The 15697-nt window shown below is 40.9% G+C and overlaps 1 protein-coding gene across 4 annotated transcripts in view; it reads right to left on the bottom strand.

Annotated features, from left to right (window-relative positions):
* Nucleotides 1-654: 654 nt before the first annotated feature.
* Nucleotides 655-15697, bottom strand: part of LOC123766446 (phosphatidylinositol 3,4,5-trisphosphate 3-phosphatase TPTE2) — a 98236-nt gene continuing 83193 nt past the window's right edge. For 3 of the 4 annotated variants that reach the window (XM_045755557.2, XM_045755555.2, XM_069308220.1), the window contains exons 9-13: nucleotides 14535-14766; nucleotides 7551-7754; nucleotides 6627-6722; nucleotides 2810-2883; nucleotides 2237-2500 (exon numbers count right to left, since the gene is read on the bottom strand). In XM_045755557.2, the coding sequence (XP_045611513.2) occupies nucleotides 2380-2500; nucleotides 2810-2883; nucleotides 6627-6722; nucleotides 7551-7754; nucleotides 14535-14766 (727 nt within the window). In that variant the 3' untranslated portion in view covers nucleotides 2237-2379. Of the gene's footprint in view, nucleotides 2501-2809; nucleotides 2884-6626; nucleotides 6723-7550; nucleotides 7755-14534; nucleotides 14767-15697 lie in introns of all 4 variants that reach the window. The other variant, XM_045755556.2, reaches the window with a different exon arrangement.

Consider the following 15697-nt stretch of genomic DNA (forward strand, 5'->3'; position numbering starts at 1 on the left):
TATAAACATTTAGATACTAAAGTTATATTCTCTATAACAAGTGTATACAGCGTGAAAATAGCAACAACAGTATTTTAGTTGTTCAAGGAATATATTGTGCACATATTAGCGACACAAATATATTTGTGTGTATCAATGTTTCCATGCATTTTATTATAGAAAACCCCAGTGAAAACAAAACAGTGATGCTGAAATAATTACATATAAATACTGTATGTTATAAGCAATTCTCACCTACTGCATGGCCTGGGCAACCTCCTTGGGGCATCTTGTCCATTATTGCTCGTGAATCAATTACATCATTGCAAGATTTCCTCTCTCCACCACAGCCAAAGCTACAAATTTAATTTTCCTGTGATCAGGGAGTTATTTTTTTTTTTACCTGATTTACCAGAGGGCCACTAACCCTAGTAGCCGACGCCGACGGCTTGTCAAAGGTCAAATTTTAGTTTAACAATTTTAACTATTAAAAATTGCAATTTCTCTTTTTCATGCACACCTGTCATATGATGAGTTGTCATATGAAACAGGCATGCAGTGAAGAGGTTGAAATGTAGATTGTTGAGCATCATGTAGCACAGTGACCAGTATACAGTGCTGGGATGAGTGGGGATGGTGAGTAACATCCAGGTTGTGGAATATATAAACTGTAACTTGTAAAACTTTCAGTATTGTGTTTACTTTTTTTTGCATACAAAATTGGTGAAACATATAAATAAACTCAAATTTAAACAGTAATAGTTCAGTCAGCAGCAGAATTTATAAATATATAGCACAGTACAGTACATAATTGTGCAAACTACAAAAAAAATTGGGCTAAATTTTTTACAAAAGAGTTGTACACTTAAGTCTAAAACCAAGATATTCTTAAAAACATTAATACAAAATTAATAAATTATTAAGACAGATGGAAGTGAAAGATTGACATGTACAAATACAGTAAATCAACTTCACAGAATAGCAGAGTCTATAATTGCATCATATTACTTATCAACAGATACAAATTACAAACTATTATTTTGTAATGTTTCATATTTCTAACATACATGAAAAAAATACGTTTATTCCTTCAAAATTAATACAAAAGTCAGTATCTGATATTTTATATAGTACCCTGCATAGTATATAATAATTTTTTACATTACCTAATTAAAAAAAAATATAAACAAACTACTATGTACATACTCTTCACATATATGCCAAGACTATTATCATCATCTGGTTGAAGCAATTTGATCATCAAAATACAGTACAGTATACACAAATTCATTGGGTACACGATTGATATTTTTTGGCAATAAAAAAGTTCTTGCTATTATCTCACTTTCCGAGAGGTCATGACCTCTCTGTAAGGTGCAGTCACACCTCCACAGATCTCCAGTATCAACTAATGATACTGGTAATGGCTCCAAAGGGCCACCACTTACGGGCTATTCATGCCCATGCCACCTTTTGGGTGGCTTAATCTTCATCAATCAATCTCGCTCGCTTTTTCCGTGCTTTGGCTGTTCCCTTTCACCACCTTCCTTTTTCTATTCAGATGTCTCTCTTACAAGCCTCCCTTTTAGTTTGTGTTGGCAATATATCTCCTCATGTCATTCCATCCTTACCTCCTTGGCAAGTCCCACTTGTGAAGTTTTGAAAGTCTTTGACCTATGTGATAAGAGACTTTTGCCCCTCCTCTTGTTCTGAAATAGAATCCCCTACAACTTTGATGATGCTACGTGCTACATAGCCTTCCTGGCTTGTTGCCTTCTTTTGATAATTACTTCATCAGACTAATGCACTCCATCAGATAAATTTGTTTTCAAACGTGGGAAATATTCAAATTGTTGTCCACAATTAAATAGCATCAGCAAGCTTTAGTAGCAATCATCTTTATATTTTATAGTCAAATTTGTAACTATTTTGAAATCAAGTTGAATGATAACAGTACAACATATTCTACAGCTGCTCTGATATTCATTACAATACCTACTATAACACTGATGGCAACACCTGCCATGACATCCATGATAATTTAACCATTTAGTTGTACATTATGTAAAATACAATACAGTTCATAAAAGCAGTTTTTTAGGCTTTATTCTTTCCCTGCATTATGTCATCAAAATTCCATAAAAATCATCATAGTTGGGATAAGTTAGTGGAAGTAGTAATAACAACAGCATACAGTGCTCAACAAACTTTAAAAAACTAATAATTATCAGCCTATAATAAGACTTGAAAATATCAGTTGCACAAGTCATATATACTCAAGGCCCAAATACTCTTGCCACTCCATCATTTTCCATTATGGTTACCAATCTGAGCTTACTATTATGCAAGACTTGTACACAAAGGTAATCTGACACTAATATCCAGACCACATAAATGTTCTTAATAAGCTTTTGTCATGGAGTCTCGCTCAAGCTCAACTGTAACACTAAAGTCTTCTTGAAATACATTCCACGTTTTACTTTTGTGAGGGTTGTCTAACTCTTGCCGACTCAGCTCAAGCCTGAAAGTGTAAAGACAGCCTTTCAGTGTGTCTTATCATAATAATCATAGACACTTTACCTTACAAAGCTTTGGAGCTGGCTCTAGTGAAAAATAGTTGTAGATAAAATTATCACATATTGAATATACTGTATTATATGTTCATAAGAAAGCTCCAAAAAATAATTTTCACTCATAGGACCATTATTAAAGAAATTTGGCAAGGCAATTACCAGTGTATCAAAACTTTCATTAACCTTTCTAACCATTTAAAGTACCATTGGTCTATGAAAGCCTTAAAATAATCAGCTCAACTCATCAAAATACTCACTTGCCATTGCTAATGAATCCAGTATGGAACCAAAAGAAGAAAGGACTCTTCTCATACCCACGTGGAATCTTTCTCTGTCATATAAAGAATTAAATTAGAAAAGTACGAAAAATAAACAATGTGGAGCAAGTTACTGTGTAACCTTCCAAATCCAAGCTTCACCAGAAGTTGGATTACAAAAAAAAAAAAAAATCAGCAATATGGAGGAATATGCAATGAAATCACGGGTTCGTCGTATAATTACCATCAGGTCATTTTTTTTATGTTTGCTAAAAGATAAAAATGTATTAAATGTAATGAAACACCTATCCATCGCTGCCCACTGGATGGGGGGAGGGTGGTGTGCAGGATATACATATCTTGTGAGCAAGTGTCACAATTGATATGTAAGTTGCTTAGGTTAGAGACTGTACTTGTGGTTAGTCTCAACCCATTGATAATGTAACAATATAGATTAAATTCTGTAACTAGCTTATCAAGACTACCACTTGCTTATCTAAATGAATTTTGGGGTTCAGTCCCTGAGCCCATTATGTGCCTCTGTAACCTATTTCCACTACCGCCCACAAGATGGGTATGGTGTGCATAATAAATGAACTAAATTAACTCTGTTGGGCCTCAGTGGCTTCATGTAGCTAGCAAACGGAGGTAGTACCACACACGAGTCACATCAGACCTAGGAGTCCATAATAGCCTACAGCACTGGCTAGAAGACACACACTTTGGGAAGCACTAAAGCCCAAGATTCACACTTCACCAGAAGCCTACCCCAACCTATCACTGGAAAGGCCCTAACCTAGGAAAAAATTCTTTGAGCAGCAGAGAAAGGACATCTTTATGAAAGAACCTGACTGAAGGGCCATGATGCACAACCTCAGCACAAAGCACCGGAGAAATGGCCACCTCAGTAAAAAGGAAGGACGAAAAGGGGGAGGTAAAAAAACAGGGTTAGGAATAAGTCTCCACTTCTTCCTGAAGGAGGGGGAGTGAGAAACTTGGGCAAAGTTGCCAAAGCCAAAACAGTAGAAACAAAGAAGGGGTGTCAGCAGTGTACCATATGTCCAAGAACCTGAACCCTAGAACTTTCTCATCCTTAGAGCCTCACAGAGGAGTCAATGTCTCTTGTATTACTCTAGATGAACACAGTAGGAATGAATTCCTGAACTCACCAAGGAAGTTACCATCAGGGCAAAGGCATAACTAGATGAGCACAAGTCCAACAAATGGCTACTCAAGTTTAACTTGAGCAAGTGCAAGGTTATGAAGATAGGGAGCGGGAGGCCAAACACAAGGTACCAACTGAGAAAGGAAATCCTTCAGGAGTCAGAATGAGAGAAAGATCTGGGGGACACTAAATCTGTCCCCCAAAGCCCACATCAAAAGAATAACATCAGCGGTGTATGCAAGGCTGGTGAACATATGAACTGCCTTCAGAAACTTGTGTAAAGAATCAGAACCTTTTATACTGTACCACATATGTTAGACCAATACTGGAATATATGGCTCCAGTATGGAGTCCACATCTAGTTAAACACAAAACAAAGTTAGAAAAGGTCCAGAGGTGTGCCACCAGGCACACCTTTCCCTGAGCTGTGAGGAATGAGCTATGAAGGAACATTACTGGAACTGAACCTCAAGACACCGGAAGACAGAAGAGTTAGGGGGGGACATGATCACTACCTACAAAATTCTCAGAGGAATTGACAGGGTAGATAAAAGACCATTCTTCAGCTACGTTATTGTGACTCATCTTGTGCATAAACTGTTTAACATGGGTGGTATGTGAACAAGGGGACACAGGTTGAAACTGAGTACCCAAATGAATTATGGTATATTAGAAAGAACTTTTTCAATGTCAGAGTATTTTGAAGTTATCTTGAGATGATTTCAGAGCTTAGTGTCCCCACGGCTCGGTCCTTGACCAGGCCTCCTTTTAGACTTGGGTTAGAAGACACAGATATGCTTTTTTCTCTCTCTCAATCTCTCTTAGTTTTTCCTTCCCTTTCAATCTCTGCCATACACGTACATTTACGTTTACAGTAGAGTGAAGGGGAGGGAGGTCCCACTGGTAAGCGTGTCAAGGAAAACCCAGCACAAGACGCCGCCAGAGTAGCAGGCGCTGGCCCTGTCAACAAGAAGAGCAGTGTCTTTGCCAGCTCTCTCCCTCTCTCTATGGTGTGGGTGCCGGAAGCCACTGAGCAACCGGGGACAAGAAAGAAAGATGTCGGGGACGGGTGTCGCGAGCGCCACAGAGATTTTAATGCAGTATACGGTGCTAAGACTGTGACTTGCGCCGGTCGGACTGACTTACATAACATACTCTGGCTGTGGGTGTTGACCCCGCCGTTCATCCGCTTTCTCCTGTCCCACAGCAATTGGGTGCGGCTCCCAAGGCCACCCTAGTTAGGCTAGTAGTTAAGTCGTGTGTAGTGTTAAGGCTAGTAGTTAACAGATGGAATGCATTAGGCAGTGATGTGGTGGACTCCAGATTTCCCCCTGCAACCACAACTATGTGAGTACTAAGTGAAGAACTTCCCTAAGCACATGCAAGTTGAAAGTGAACAGTTTCTAGCATGCACAAAACAGGTGAGGCTAGTAAACATGTGCATGTGAAGCTAACACTAAAGCATAGAATACACAAGCAAATGCCCCTTTTCCCTTTCCACCCCCCCCCCCCTCCACAGAACAGAATCCAAAGGATGGTAACATTAATGTAGAAATAATTGTGATCCAAAAGGCCTGCAACAAAAGGAGTGATCCAAACAGTTGGACAATAGATGCCAACTAAGGAACGTGAAAATCCTTTGGAGCAACGTGGAGATTTGAATGAATATTGTAATGACTTCCATCATATGCTGCTCCTTCAGAAGGAGAGGCGCATAGTGGAGAACACCAGTACCCACGGACCAGAGTGTAGGTGAGCTATTGGTAAACACCTGGTTGTGGCATCAGACTGGGGCCTCCAGACTCTCCCAGTAGACTCGGTAGAGTTATGGGTTGAATAGCTTATGTCCTAACATGCGGAATGGGTTGGGGCAAGCATCTGGGATTCACTAAAATGCTGGTTCAAATCCCAACATTGCTCCAAATGATTTTCACATTAATATATATTGATGATTTCTTTGTGAGACTGAGTAATGTTGACATGGTAAGCCAGTAGGTCAGAGTGCTAATACCCGCCCATCAGTGATCTGCTATAACTAAAGGGTTTGAACTACCTACTGGATGGATCCTTTGCAGTCATTTGCTGCTTCATTTCTTTTCTTTGTGAACCTTGCAGTTGTCTGTTTTGCTTAGCTTTCTTTCTGGAGGTTTCCTTGGTGAGGATGACTGTATTGGTTCCCTGCTCCCTGTGCCTCTGTGAGGGGAGCTAGACTCTGGCTCTGGTCTCAGGTAGGTTATTGTAAACTGCTAGGGCTGTTGTGACTCACGTGTGCAGCCATCTCAGTAATACTAGCTACAGGAAGTCACCATTTGGCTCCTCCAGAAAGATTTTTTTTTTATATTACTCAAAATTTATATTTTAGAAATGTTTACCTAAACTTGTACTGTACAGTACTATAATACAAAATAAGTTTGCTTGAAATATTTGTATGCCTTGAGGCTTTATATGCTTTGGAGTGTTTTCCCAGTGTGCTAGTGCAATCTGACCTATGATTACTCAAGCAATTTCACTGGCATTTCTTGTGAAATCTCTTGGGTACCCTTGGCTCAACAATGCTGTAACTTGCTTAGTTAAACAATTTTGGGATTCAGTTCTTGAGGTCACTATATACAGTACTAAACCTTTTCTACCATAATTCTTTTAACTACTTACACTATCAGTGAAGAACATAATTCTAGTGTCACCACGGATAACCGGGGCATTGACCAACTGGATGTGCACTACAGCATTCAGCTTCTCTACTGTTACCTGCAAGCATGCAAGAAACGTAACTGTTTCATATATATTATACATACATACATACATACATACACATTATTATGTATTACATATACAAGAACACTATGAGCCTAGATATTAACAGATTAAATTGTGAATCTAAAACTACAGTAACTAAGTTTATTGTTAAAAGTAACAGTTATTTCAAAGATGATAAAGGTGTTCCAGCATTACACCTAATGGCATCACCATAATTAAATACAAATGAAATGAAATAAAAAAATAAATGTGTATACTACACTAAAAGCTTAGCATTATTTTATCAATCTTAAAAACTACATCAATATCAGGCACTTGCAGTATCATCGTTACTGTCATACATAATTGAATCTAAAATTAATTGTGGGTTATGACAATTCCTGACTCATCTAATACTACATATATATAGCAAGATAATGAATCAAGACTGCATGAATAAAACAGAATCAAAGCTTACAAGACCCATCCATCCAGAAGCATGATCAAATCAAAAGAAACTCCTCCCAAGGATTCTCCAAAAATTTGATTTTCACTTGAGGGAATAATGGGTAAACAGTGGGAAAAATAAGTCAAGAAGCAGACAAAGAATCGTGAAACAGACAACCCACAAGCATTTAATGGGTGTACAAAATCTATGAGGTACACATTATATAACATCATAGTCACCAACTAGACACAGAAATTGAATACTTTATCAATAACATAAAAGCGTGTTAATTTATATCGAGTTAAATATTATATTTTATCCTTTATGATGAAGCCAGACTGCTCTAAAGAGCAAAGAGATTTCAAGCGAAAAATAAATGTTACATTTCTTACCTTGCAGTTTCTTTGAGTAGCAAGATTAGCCTGGAAGGGAATGGTGTGGCATCGACTCTGAAGAGTAAAGTAGAACTCTGATCCATCACCGGCACCCACAGAATGCATACCATGTAAGGTTATTCTGGTAACAACCATTGGTATCTCTGGAGGAAGCTGCCCTCCGGCCCGCACCACATGTTCATAGTAGCCAACATACCGACTCTGGTATAAAAATATGTGAATGCAGTTGCTTGTAAATATTATTTATTACAGGATAGTTGGTTTACTGTACTTAAACAGTACAGAGATTTCTAGATTAACTGGGCCACAATTATCCGAATCATTGGATAAAGCAACTTGTCCAGTTCAAATACAGTCTCCAAGTTAGTTGTCAAATCCATAGGCCAAATCAATGGAAGATCATAATGAAATAAATAGTGGTGAGAACCTTGATCAGACAGATTGATAAATATCTGGATTCTCTGATTCTCTGGATTAAACACCAGGGGTTGGATCATCTGAATTTTGATAACGAACTGATCCCTCTATTAAACAATTCAAATTCTACAAAAAGTAACAGCGTATTTTCATGCAAGTATTTCCCCAGGCAAGTGAGAAATACTTGGTTTAGCCTAACTCCCAGTATCTACGCTAAGAGCTGTTCACACCAAATGAAAGGTTTCAAAGATATTTCTTGGTTTCACATTAATAAAATGTGCATTTCTTTTTTTATTTATTACTATACAAGGTTTCAGAAAAATTCATATAATTTTGTAATCTAATAACTTGACCAATTCTCATTCAAATGATCTGAAATTTTAATAGTAAGTGAAGAAATAACTAAAAATTCTATATTAATGTTTTTTTCTTGTCAGATATAGAAATGCCATTCACTGGAAAAGAAAAGTTGTTGTGTGTGTTAAGAGTATGCTCGAATACAGTCAAGCAAGTCTGTGCAGTTTGCATTTGTGAGAGATTTGCTTAAAATGCACCAAGTGCATTGCAGATTTGGATATGCCACAAAAAAAGTTCAAAGAGGAAGGCTGTCTGTGCAGGGCAAAAGGATTTGGACAACAACCAGTATTGGAAGAGATTGTCAAGTGGGGTTTGGGAAACATTTTTTGCAGAGCCCCAGGAAATCCATAAGAAGAGCAGGTCTGGAACCCAGGATTCCTCCAATGACAGTTTGGCGTGTCGCAAGGAAACGCTTGCTAATGACACCCTACAAGCTGCAGCTCGATCACGCCTTACAGACAGATGACAATTAAAAGCTCAAGTAATTCTGTGTTGATATGCATGAGAAACTTGAAGAAGAAGAGTTTGAACAACGTCTTGTGTTCAGTGACGAGACCACATTTCATACAAATGGCAAAGTCAACAAACATAATGTTCACATTTGGGGGTGAATAAAATCCCCCCCTCCCCAGTGCCACAGTTGAGCACACAAGGGACTCTCCAAAAGTGAATGTTTTCTGCGTCATCTCCAAGAACCATCTTCATGGCCCGTTTTTCTTTGAAGGAAATGTGACCGGCGATATTCATCTGCACATTCTTCAGAATTGGCTAATTGAAGAGCTCATTACAAATGAACATGAACACTTCATTTTTCAACAGGATAGGGTTCCACCTCACTGGAAGTTCACTGTGCAGGCTTATCTCCTTGAGAATCTGCCAGGAAGATGGATCGGGCTGATGAACACGGTGATGAAGGCAATGGTGATGGTGATGAAGACAATGCTGTTAAAATGGCCGCCACATTCAAATCACCTGACACCTTAGGAAGGAATTTTATGCAATGTCAAGTACCGCATGCACAGAGAAACAATTGTGATAATAGCCACATTAAGACAGTAACATAACCATGAAACAGTAGCAGGATTTTTTCACGAGTCAAGGTAAACTCCATTATATCCACATAGAGCTATTATATCCTTATTTACATCATACATGTAAAACCTAGATAATTATTGTTTAAATAATCATATAATGGTAACCACTGTCTAAGGGTCAAGTCATATAGAACTAAAAAATTAATTTGGGTGAAAACAAATTTTTTTCTTAGTGCCGGGGGGATAGAAACATGAAACAGTACCCTGTATAACCACATTATCCTTCTTAATTGATACAGTAGCTCTCACAGTCTCCACCACAGTGAATAATGTGTCTGAGAGTGGTTCATAAATTCCAACTTCCAATGGCAAACTACTGTATATGGAACTAACAAAAAACAAATATTAGTCAATACTTATTTGGCAAATATCCACAAATAGTCAAATTTCTTAGTTTTTAGTCCCAAGCTGTTGGATAATAAGTAAATTACTGTACCAATATATTGAAATGTATTCCCTGAGAAGCTCTGTTGTCAGCACAGTAAGATGTTATTCTCTACATTCATTTCTGTAGACATACTGTACTTATTACCACTTGTCAATTTACAAATACTGTATATTCAAAAACATTTCTAAGTCTAATGATATTTTCTGTACAGTACTTCACTTAGAATTTTTTTTGTAACTTAAATTATTTTGATTTTCTTCACAGTTGACTTCTAATAAATCTATATGATGTTGGTCACACATTTTAGTCCCCATTGGAGAGAAGCTCACAAACAATTAAATGGAAAGTATGTAGTCTTTATTTTTGTTTCCCGTCATTTTTTATTATCAAATAGAGGAAGGTGAATAAGGTGCCGAGTTTGTTTTGAGTGTCCATGCATCCATCTGAAAGCCCTTATTATGTAACATTACAATAATTCCTATTTATCAGCAGATTTTGTAGAAAAGGTAAGGAGTAAACATGGGTAATCTTTGACCTTGTTTACCTTCGTTAATTTGGTGATGATAAATGAGCATATCTGAGGTGATAAATTTCCATTTATCATTTAAGATATGCTCAGTAAAATCAACCACATAGTTATGAAGAATAAACATCATGTAATAATTATATAATTTTCTGTGGGGAGCCCCTACGGCTCCCTGGAGCTTACCGGGCTGATATGCATGTATTGACTGTGACGTCAGTCGATTGGAGTTCTTGCCTACTGGGAACCACGAACCAGAACTTGGCCCCCTTAGGTACAAGGAACAATGGCCTATGGAAACCCCCATGTATTTGGAAGCATTCAATGTCTGCCCTTGACCGAGGTCTGGCACCCAGAAAGGTAGGCGTAACAAAATAAACCCCACATGGTAAAATCGCTACCAAAACCCAAACTGATATGCAAAACTCCCAAACTAAAACAAGCATACGTCACTAACGCCGTTGCGCCGATTGTCTGCACAGCTGGCCTCCCCCTCTTCCTTGTGCGGACAATTGGGGCTGGCGGGGCAGGCCTCTTGCCCTGCACTCTGTTGGGTCATCTCGGAGTAGGCGCTTGGGTGTGGTCAATATGACCCCGTCCCTCAGTGGGTTTCCCGCCTGTTTCCAGTGTGCGGATCTGAGGTTCATTCTGGACTTGTTCCGCCTGAATCCCCTGGATCTTTTACCCCTCTTTTGCCCCAGATGACCACTCTATCCCAGGTCCGGCTTCTTTTGGAGCGGGATGTTTAGATGGTGTCTTTGGACCTCCAGGACACGTATTGGTACGTTCTGATTTATCCGGGGTTCAGGGACTGGTTAAATTTTGTGGTGAGGCAGTAAGCTTTCCACTTTTGTTGCCTTCCATTTGGCCTGAATCTGGCACCTCGCACATTCACGCTTCTCACCCGGGTCTTGGTGGCCCATCTACATCTGTTAGGTGTTCGGGTTCTGGCCTACCTCGACAACTGGCTGGTGTGGACTCCCAACTGGTCTGTATGTCTGCTCGCCAGGGGTGTGGTTGATTCCCAGCTTGCTGTGTTCAGGTTCCTGGTGAACTTGAGAAAGTCCCTCTGGTTCTGTCCCAGGTTCGGACTTGGCTGGGTCTTGTGTGAGACTCTCAGACTGCTTCCTTGTCTCTCCCTCTGGACTCCTTGCTGCACCTGCAGTTCCGCATTCGTCTGTTTCTGGAGGGCTCCTGGGTCACTAGGCGGTTGCTCGAGCAGCTGTGAGGTAATATGAACTTCACCATGTTTGTTTACCCGCTGGGTCGGGTGTAGCTTCAGCGGCTGTTCTGGTTCCTTCAGCACTCTCCTTTCCGCCGCTCTCGCGATCGTTGGGTTCAGCCCCCAGAGGCTTTGCGTTGGTTGCTACGTCGCTGGCTTCCTCTTTGGGTCTTTCTGGGTTCAGTGCCTTGGCGCCTATCCGAGCCCTCGCTCGATGTGTTCACGGATGCCTCGTCTCTAGGCTGGGGCTTTGTGACTGCAGTGCTCACCAGGCCAACCAGGGATGGTGGGCTCTGTCCTTTTGTCGGGCTCACAGCACGGTGTGGAAGTTCGCGGTGATTTGGCTGGTGCTTCAAAGGATTCGGGTCGCTCAGTGTTCAACAATCAGGCTCCATTCAGACTGTTCTCCAATGGTTCATTGCCTGACCAGCGGGGGTTCTCTTGGTTCTTTGGGGCTGGTCTCTTCAAGTGATTCGTTTGCTGGTTTCTCAGGGTTTGGCCCTCTGTGTAGTTCCTACTCGGGGAGTGTCCAACATCCTGGCGGATGGCCTATCTCGGTTCATTCCCCTGTCCACGGAATGGACGGTCGACACCGACTCTTTCAGTTGGCTCTGCTGGATGTACAGACTTCAGGGACGTGAATTTCTTCGCATTGGCATGGTCCTGGTGTCTTCCTGTGTATGTGGTGCCCTTCCCTGATTGCGAGGCCTTCGCAGTAGATGCCTTTCGGCAGGACTGGTCGAGGTGGGGTTACCTGTACCTCTTCCCCCCAGTCCAGCTGTTACTTTGAGTAATGGCTCGGTTGGAGACTTACCAGAGGTGAGTAGTCCTGTTGGCTCCTTGGTGGCTGGCCCAGCCTTGGTTTCAGGGGCTGCTTACTCGGTGTCCGAATCCGTCATATTTTCCAGGGCTCTGTCTCTTTCAGTAGATTGGCCTGGTCAGGTACCTGGCTGGTTCAGTCTTCTCATCTGCCCTTCGCGTCTGGTCTTTCTGACGCGAGTCTATCACCATTTGTATGGTGATCAGGTGACTTGGTTGATGATGTCCCACTGAGACATCACGCGAGCTTCGTCTCAGCAACAGTATGAAGTTTCCTGGTGCTCTTTCTGCCATTTTCTCTCCTCTCTTTGTAGGATGTCCTCTATTTCAGATAGGGTTGTCTTGTCCTTTCTTTCTTGTTTTTTTCAGGACCGTCATTTGATGCCTAATATTGTCGCCTTGTATCATGCAGTGCTGGCGGAGTGGCTTCAGCTTGCATTCGGGGTGGATGTTACTTCCGCTCCGTTCTGTAAGCTTTCTCATGCTTTGTTTCACCTCCAGCCTGCTCATTTGCTGCCTGAGCCATCCTGATCCTTGGACAGGGTTACCTGGTTGATACCTGGTTGATGGGGTTCTGGGAGTTCTTCTACTCCCCAAGCCCGCCCGGCCCGAGGCCAGACTTGACTTGTGAGAGTTTGGTCCACCAGGCTGTTGCTTGTAGCGGCCCTCAGGCCCACATACCCATCACAGCCTGGTTGGTCCGGCACTCCTTTAAGAAAACAATCTAGTTTCCTCTTGAAGATGTCCACAGATATTCCGGCAATATTTCTGATGCTCGCTGGTAGGACGTTGAACAACAGTGGACCTCTGATGTTCATACAGTGTTCTCTGATTGTGCCCATGGCACCTCTGCTCTTCACTGGTTCTATTCTGCATTTTCTTCCATGTCGTTCACTCCAGTACATTGTTATTTTACTGTGCAGATTTGGGACCTGTCCCTCCAGTATTTTCCACGTGTATATTATTTGGTATCTCTCTCGTCTCCTTTCTAGTGAGTACATTTGGAGAGCTTTGAGATGATCCCAATAATTTAGGTGCTTTACCTCGTCTATGCGTGCCGTATATGTTCTCTGTATTCCCTCTATTTCAGCAATCTCTCCTGCTCTGAAAGGGGAAGTGAGTATTGTCACGCAGTACTCAAGACGGGACAACACAAGTGACTTGAAGAGTACAACCATTGTAATGGGATCTCTGGACTTGAAGGTTCTCGTAATCCGTAACTAGTTCTCTTGAAGGGTGCTCTCCTTTCTCTTCGGTTTGTGGTGGCCCCTTCAGTAAAAGATTGTTTTTCCAAGGCTCTTTTCCTGTTGGCACTGGCTTCTGGGGGCCAGTGCCAACAGGGGGTCATGGAGCTTAATGCTCTCCTCCAGTGCAGAGGTTGCTGCTCTCTCAGTCCTGGTGGTAGGTTTGTTCATTTGCAGCTGTCTCCCTCTTTTCTGGCGAAGAATGAGTCGGCAGCTTTCCGAAGGGGTCCTTGGGTCGTTGATGCTTGGTTGGTCCGGGGTGCATCATGTGTTGTGTCCAGTTGCAGCTCTTCATCATTATCTGCGCGCCATGGCCTCTGTGGCCGGGGATGCGCTTTGAGTTGACCCGGTTTTCCTTGTTCTCTGTTCCAGGGCGTGGGTCTCCTAGATCAATTGGTGCGATGGCATTAGTGACATTTGCTTGTTTTAGTTTGGGAGTTTTGCCTATCTGTTTGGGTTTTGGTAGCAATTTTACCATGTGGGAGTTTGTTTTGTTACACCTACCTTTCTGGGTGTCAGACCTCAGTAGATGGCAGACATGGAATGCTTCCAAATACATGGCGGTTTCCAAAGGCCATTGCTTCTCGTGCCTCTCTGAGGAGGCCAGGTTCTGGCTCGTGGTCCCAATAGGCAAGGACTCCAATTGACTGATGCCACGGCCTAATACATACATAGCAGCCCGGTAAGCTCCAGGAAGCCTCCGGGGCGCACGCAGAAAATGGCATTTCATTACATTCAACACTGGTTTTTTTGCAGCCGCCCCCAATTCTACACTGAAAAGGTGAGTAACTAGGTCTTTAATTAATGGAAGAATATGCAGTCATACATGTACATTTCCTCATTCACATATTCCCTCCATTGACTAATTGGCTGACTAACAAGTAAATTAATCAAATATGTATTCATATTTTACATACCTGACTTGGAGTTTCCACTCCTTGGAACTTTGAAGCTACATTTTTGTCTGTGCGGCGATCTCCAAAGTAACCAAGGCAATGTTCTGCATCACGGAATATCCCAAGATCGATGAGAAAGACACAAATCATTGTTCCAGTTCGACCCTTGCCACCCTTACAGTGGACAGCTATTACATTTTTATCATCTTTATTCATCCAGTCACGTACACTGGCGCTGAATTTTACCATATCCCTGTGAATGGGAAAAATATGTACTGTATATACAGTATGTACAAAAATAAGAAAAAATTGTATACTTTAAAATGGATTTATATGCATAGGATGTACAGTACAGTATATCATCCTGTATATGCACAGGATGTACAGTATATCATCCTGTATATGCACAGGATGTACAGTATATCATCCTGTATATGCACAGGATGTACAGTATATCATCCTGTATATGCACAGGATGAGTGGATTTAGGAAGTGACCTTATAAGCATAATCAAGGCAGCCCACAAATTAGTACTTCTAAATTAAACTTTTTTTATATCTATGCAGTATATACAATTAAATTATACCTACAGTAGGCTTCAATATGGAATCCTACTTTTTCATCTCAAGCAAAGGTGGACTAAATACTGTATAGATAATTTAACGAGCTGGGTGGATGACTACATGAATGGCCTCTTCCTTGGCTTGGAAGACCTCAAATACATTTAACAGACTTCCTACCCTGTGTCAACTGTATACTACAGCTAACATTAATAATAACACTATCAGTCAGCTATTACACAATTGCAGCAATTACAAAGGTGCAGTCCAACCTATTTCAAACAGCTTAAGTACATGCGAAAACAAATTTATGCCTCCTGCCAAGAGCCCCTTAACCAATAACATTCAAAGGATGCAATGTACAATATAACCATACAATGCATACCAACATATGCAGAATACTAAATATCAAAGGTGTCATGGCTAACCCACATTACATATAACAAAAACCAATTCTCCATGAACCATGAAAAAGGGGTCCTCAAAATTTCACAGGAAAATGGAAAAATATCATGCTCCACTCTTTGATGACGACCAACAAGCTCATGCTAAACCTACACAAAACCTACTGTATTTTACAAAATTTTGTTTAGAGATAATCCATCTAACCACATATAACAAACT

This window comes from Procambarus clarkii, chromosome 62 (genome assembly GCF_040958095.1).
Source record: "Procambarus clarkii isolate CNS0578487 chromosome 62, FALCON_Pclarkii_2.0, whole genome shotgun sequence".
NCBI lineage: Eukaryota > Metazoa > Arthropoda > Malacostraca > Decapoda > Cambaridae > Procambarus > Procambarus clarkii.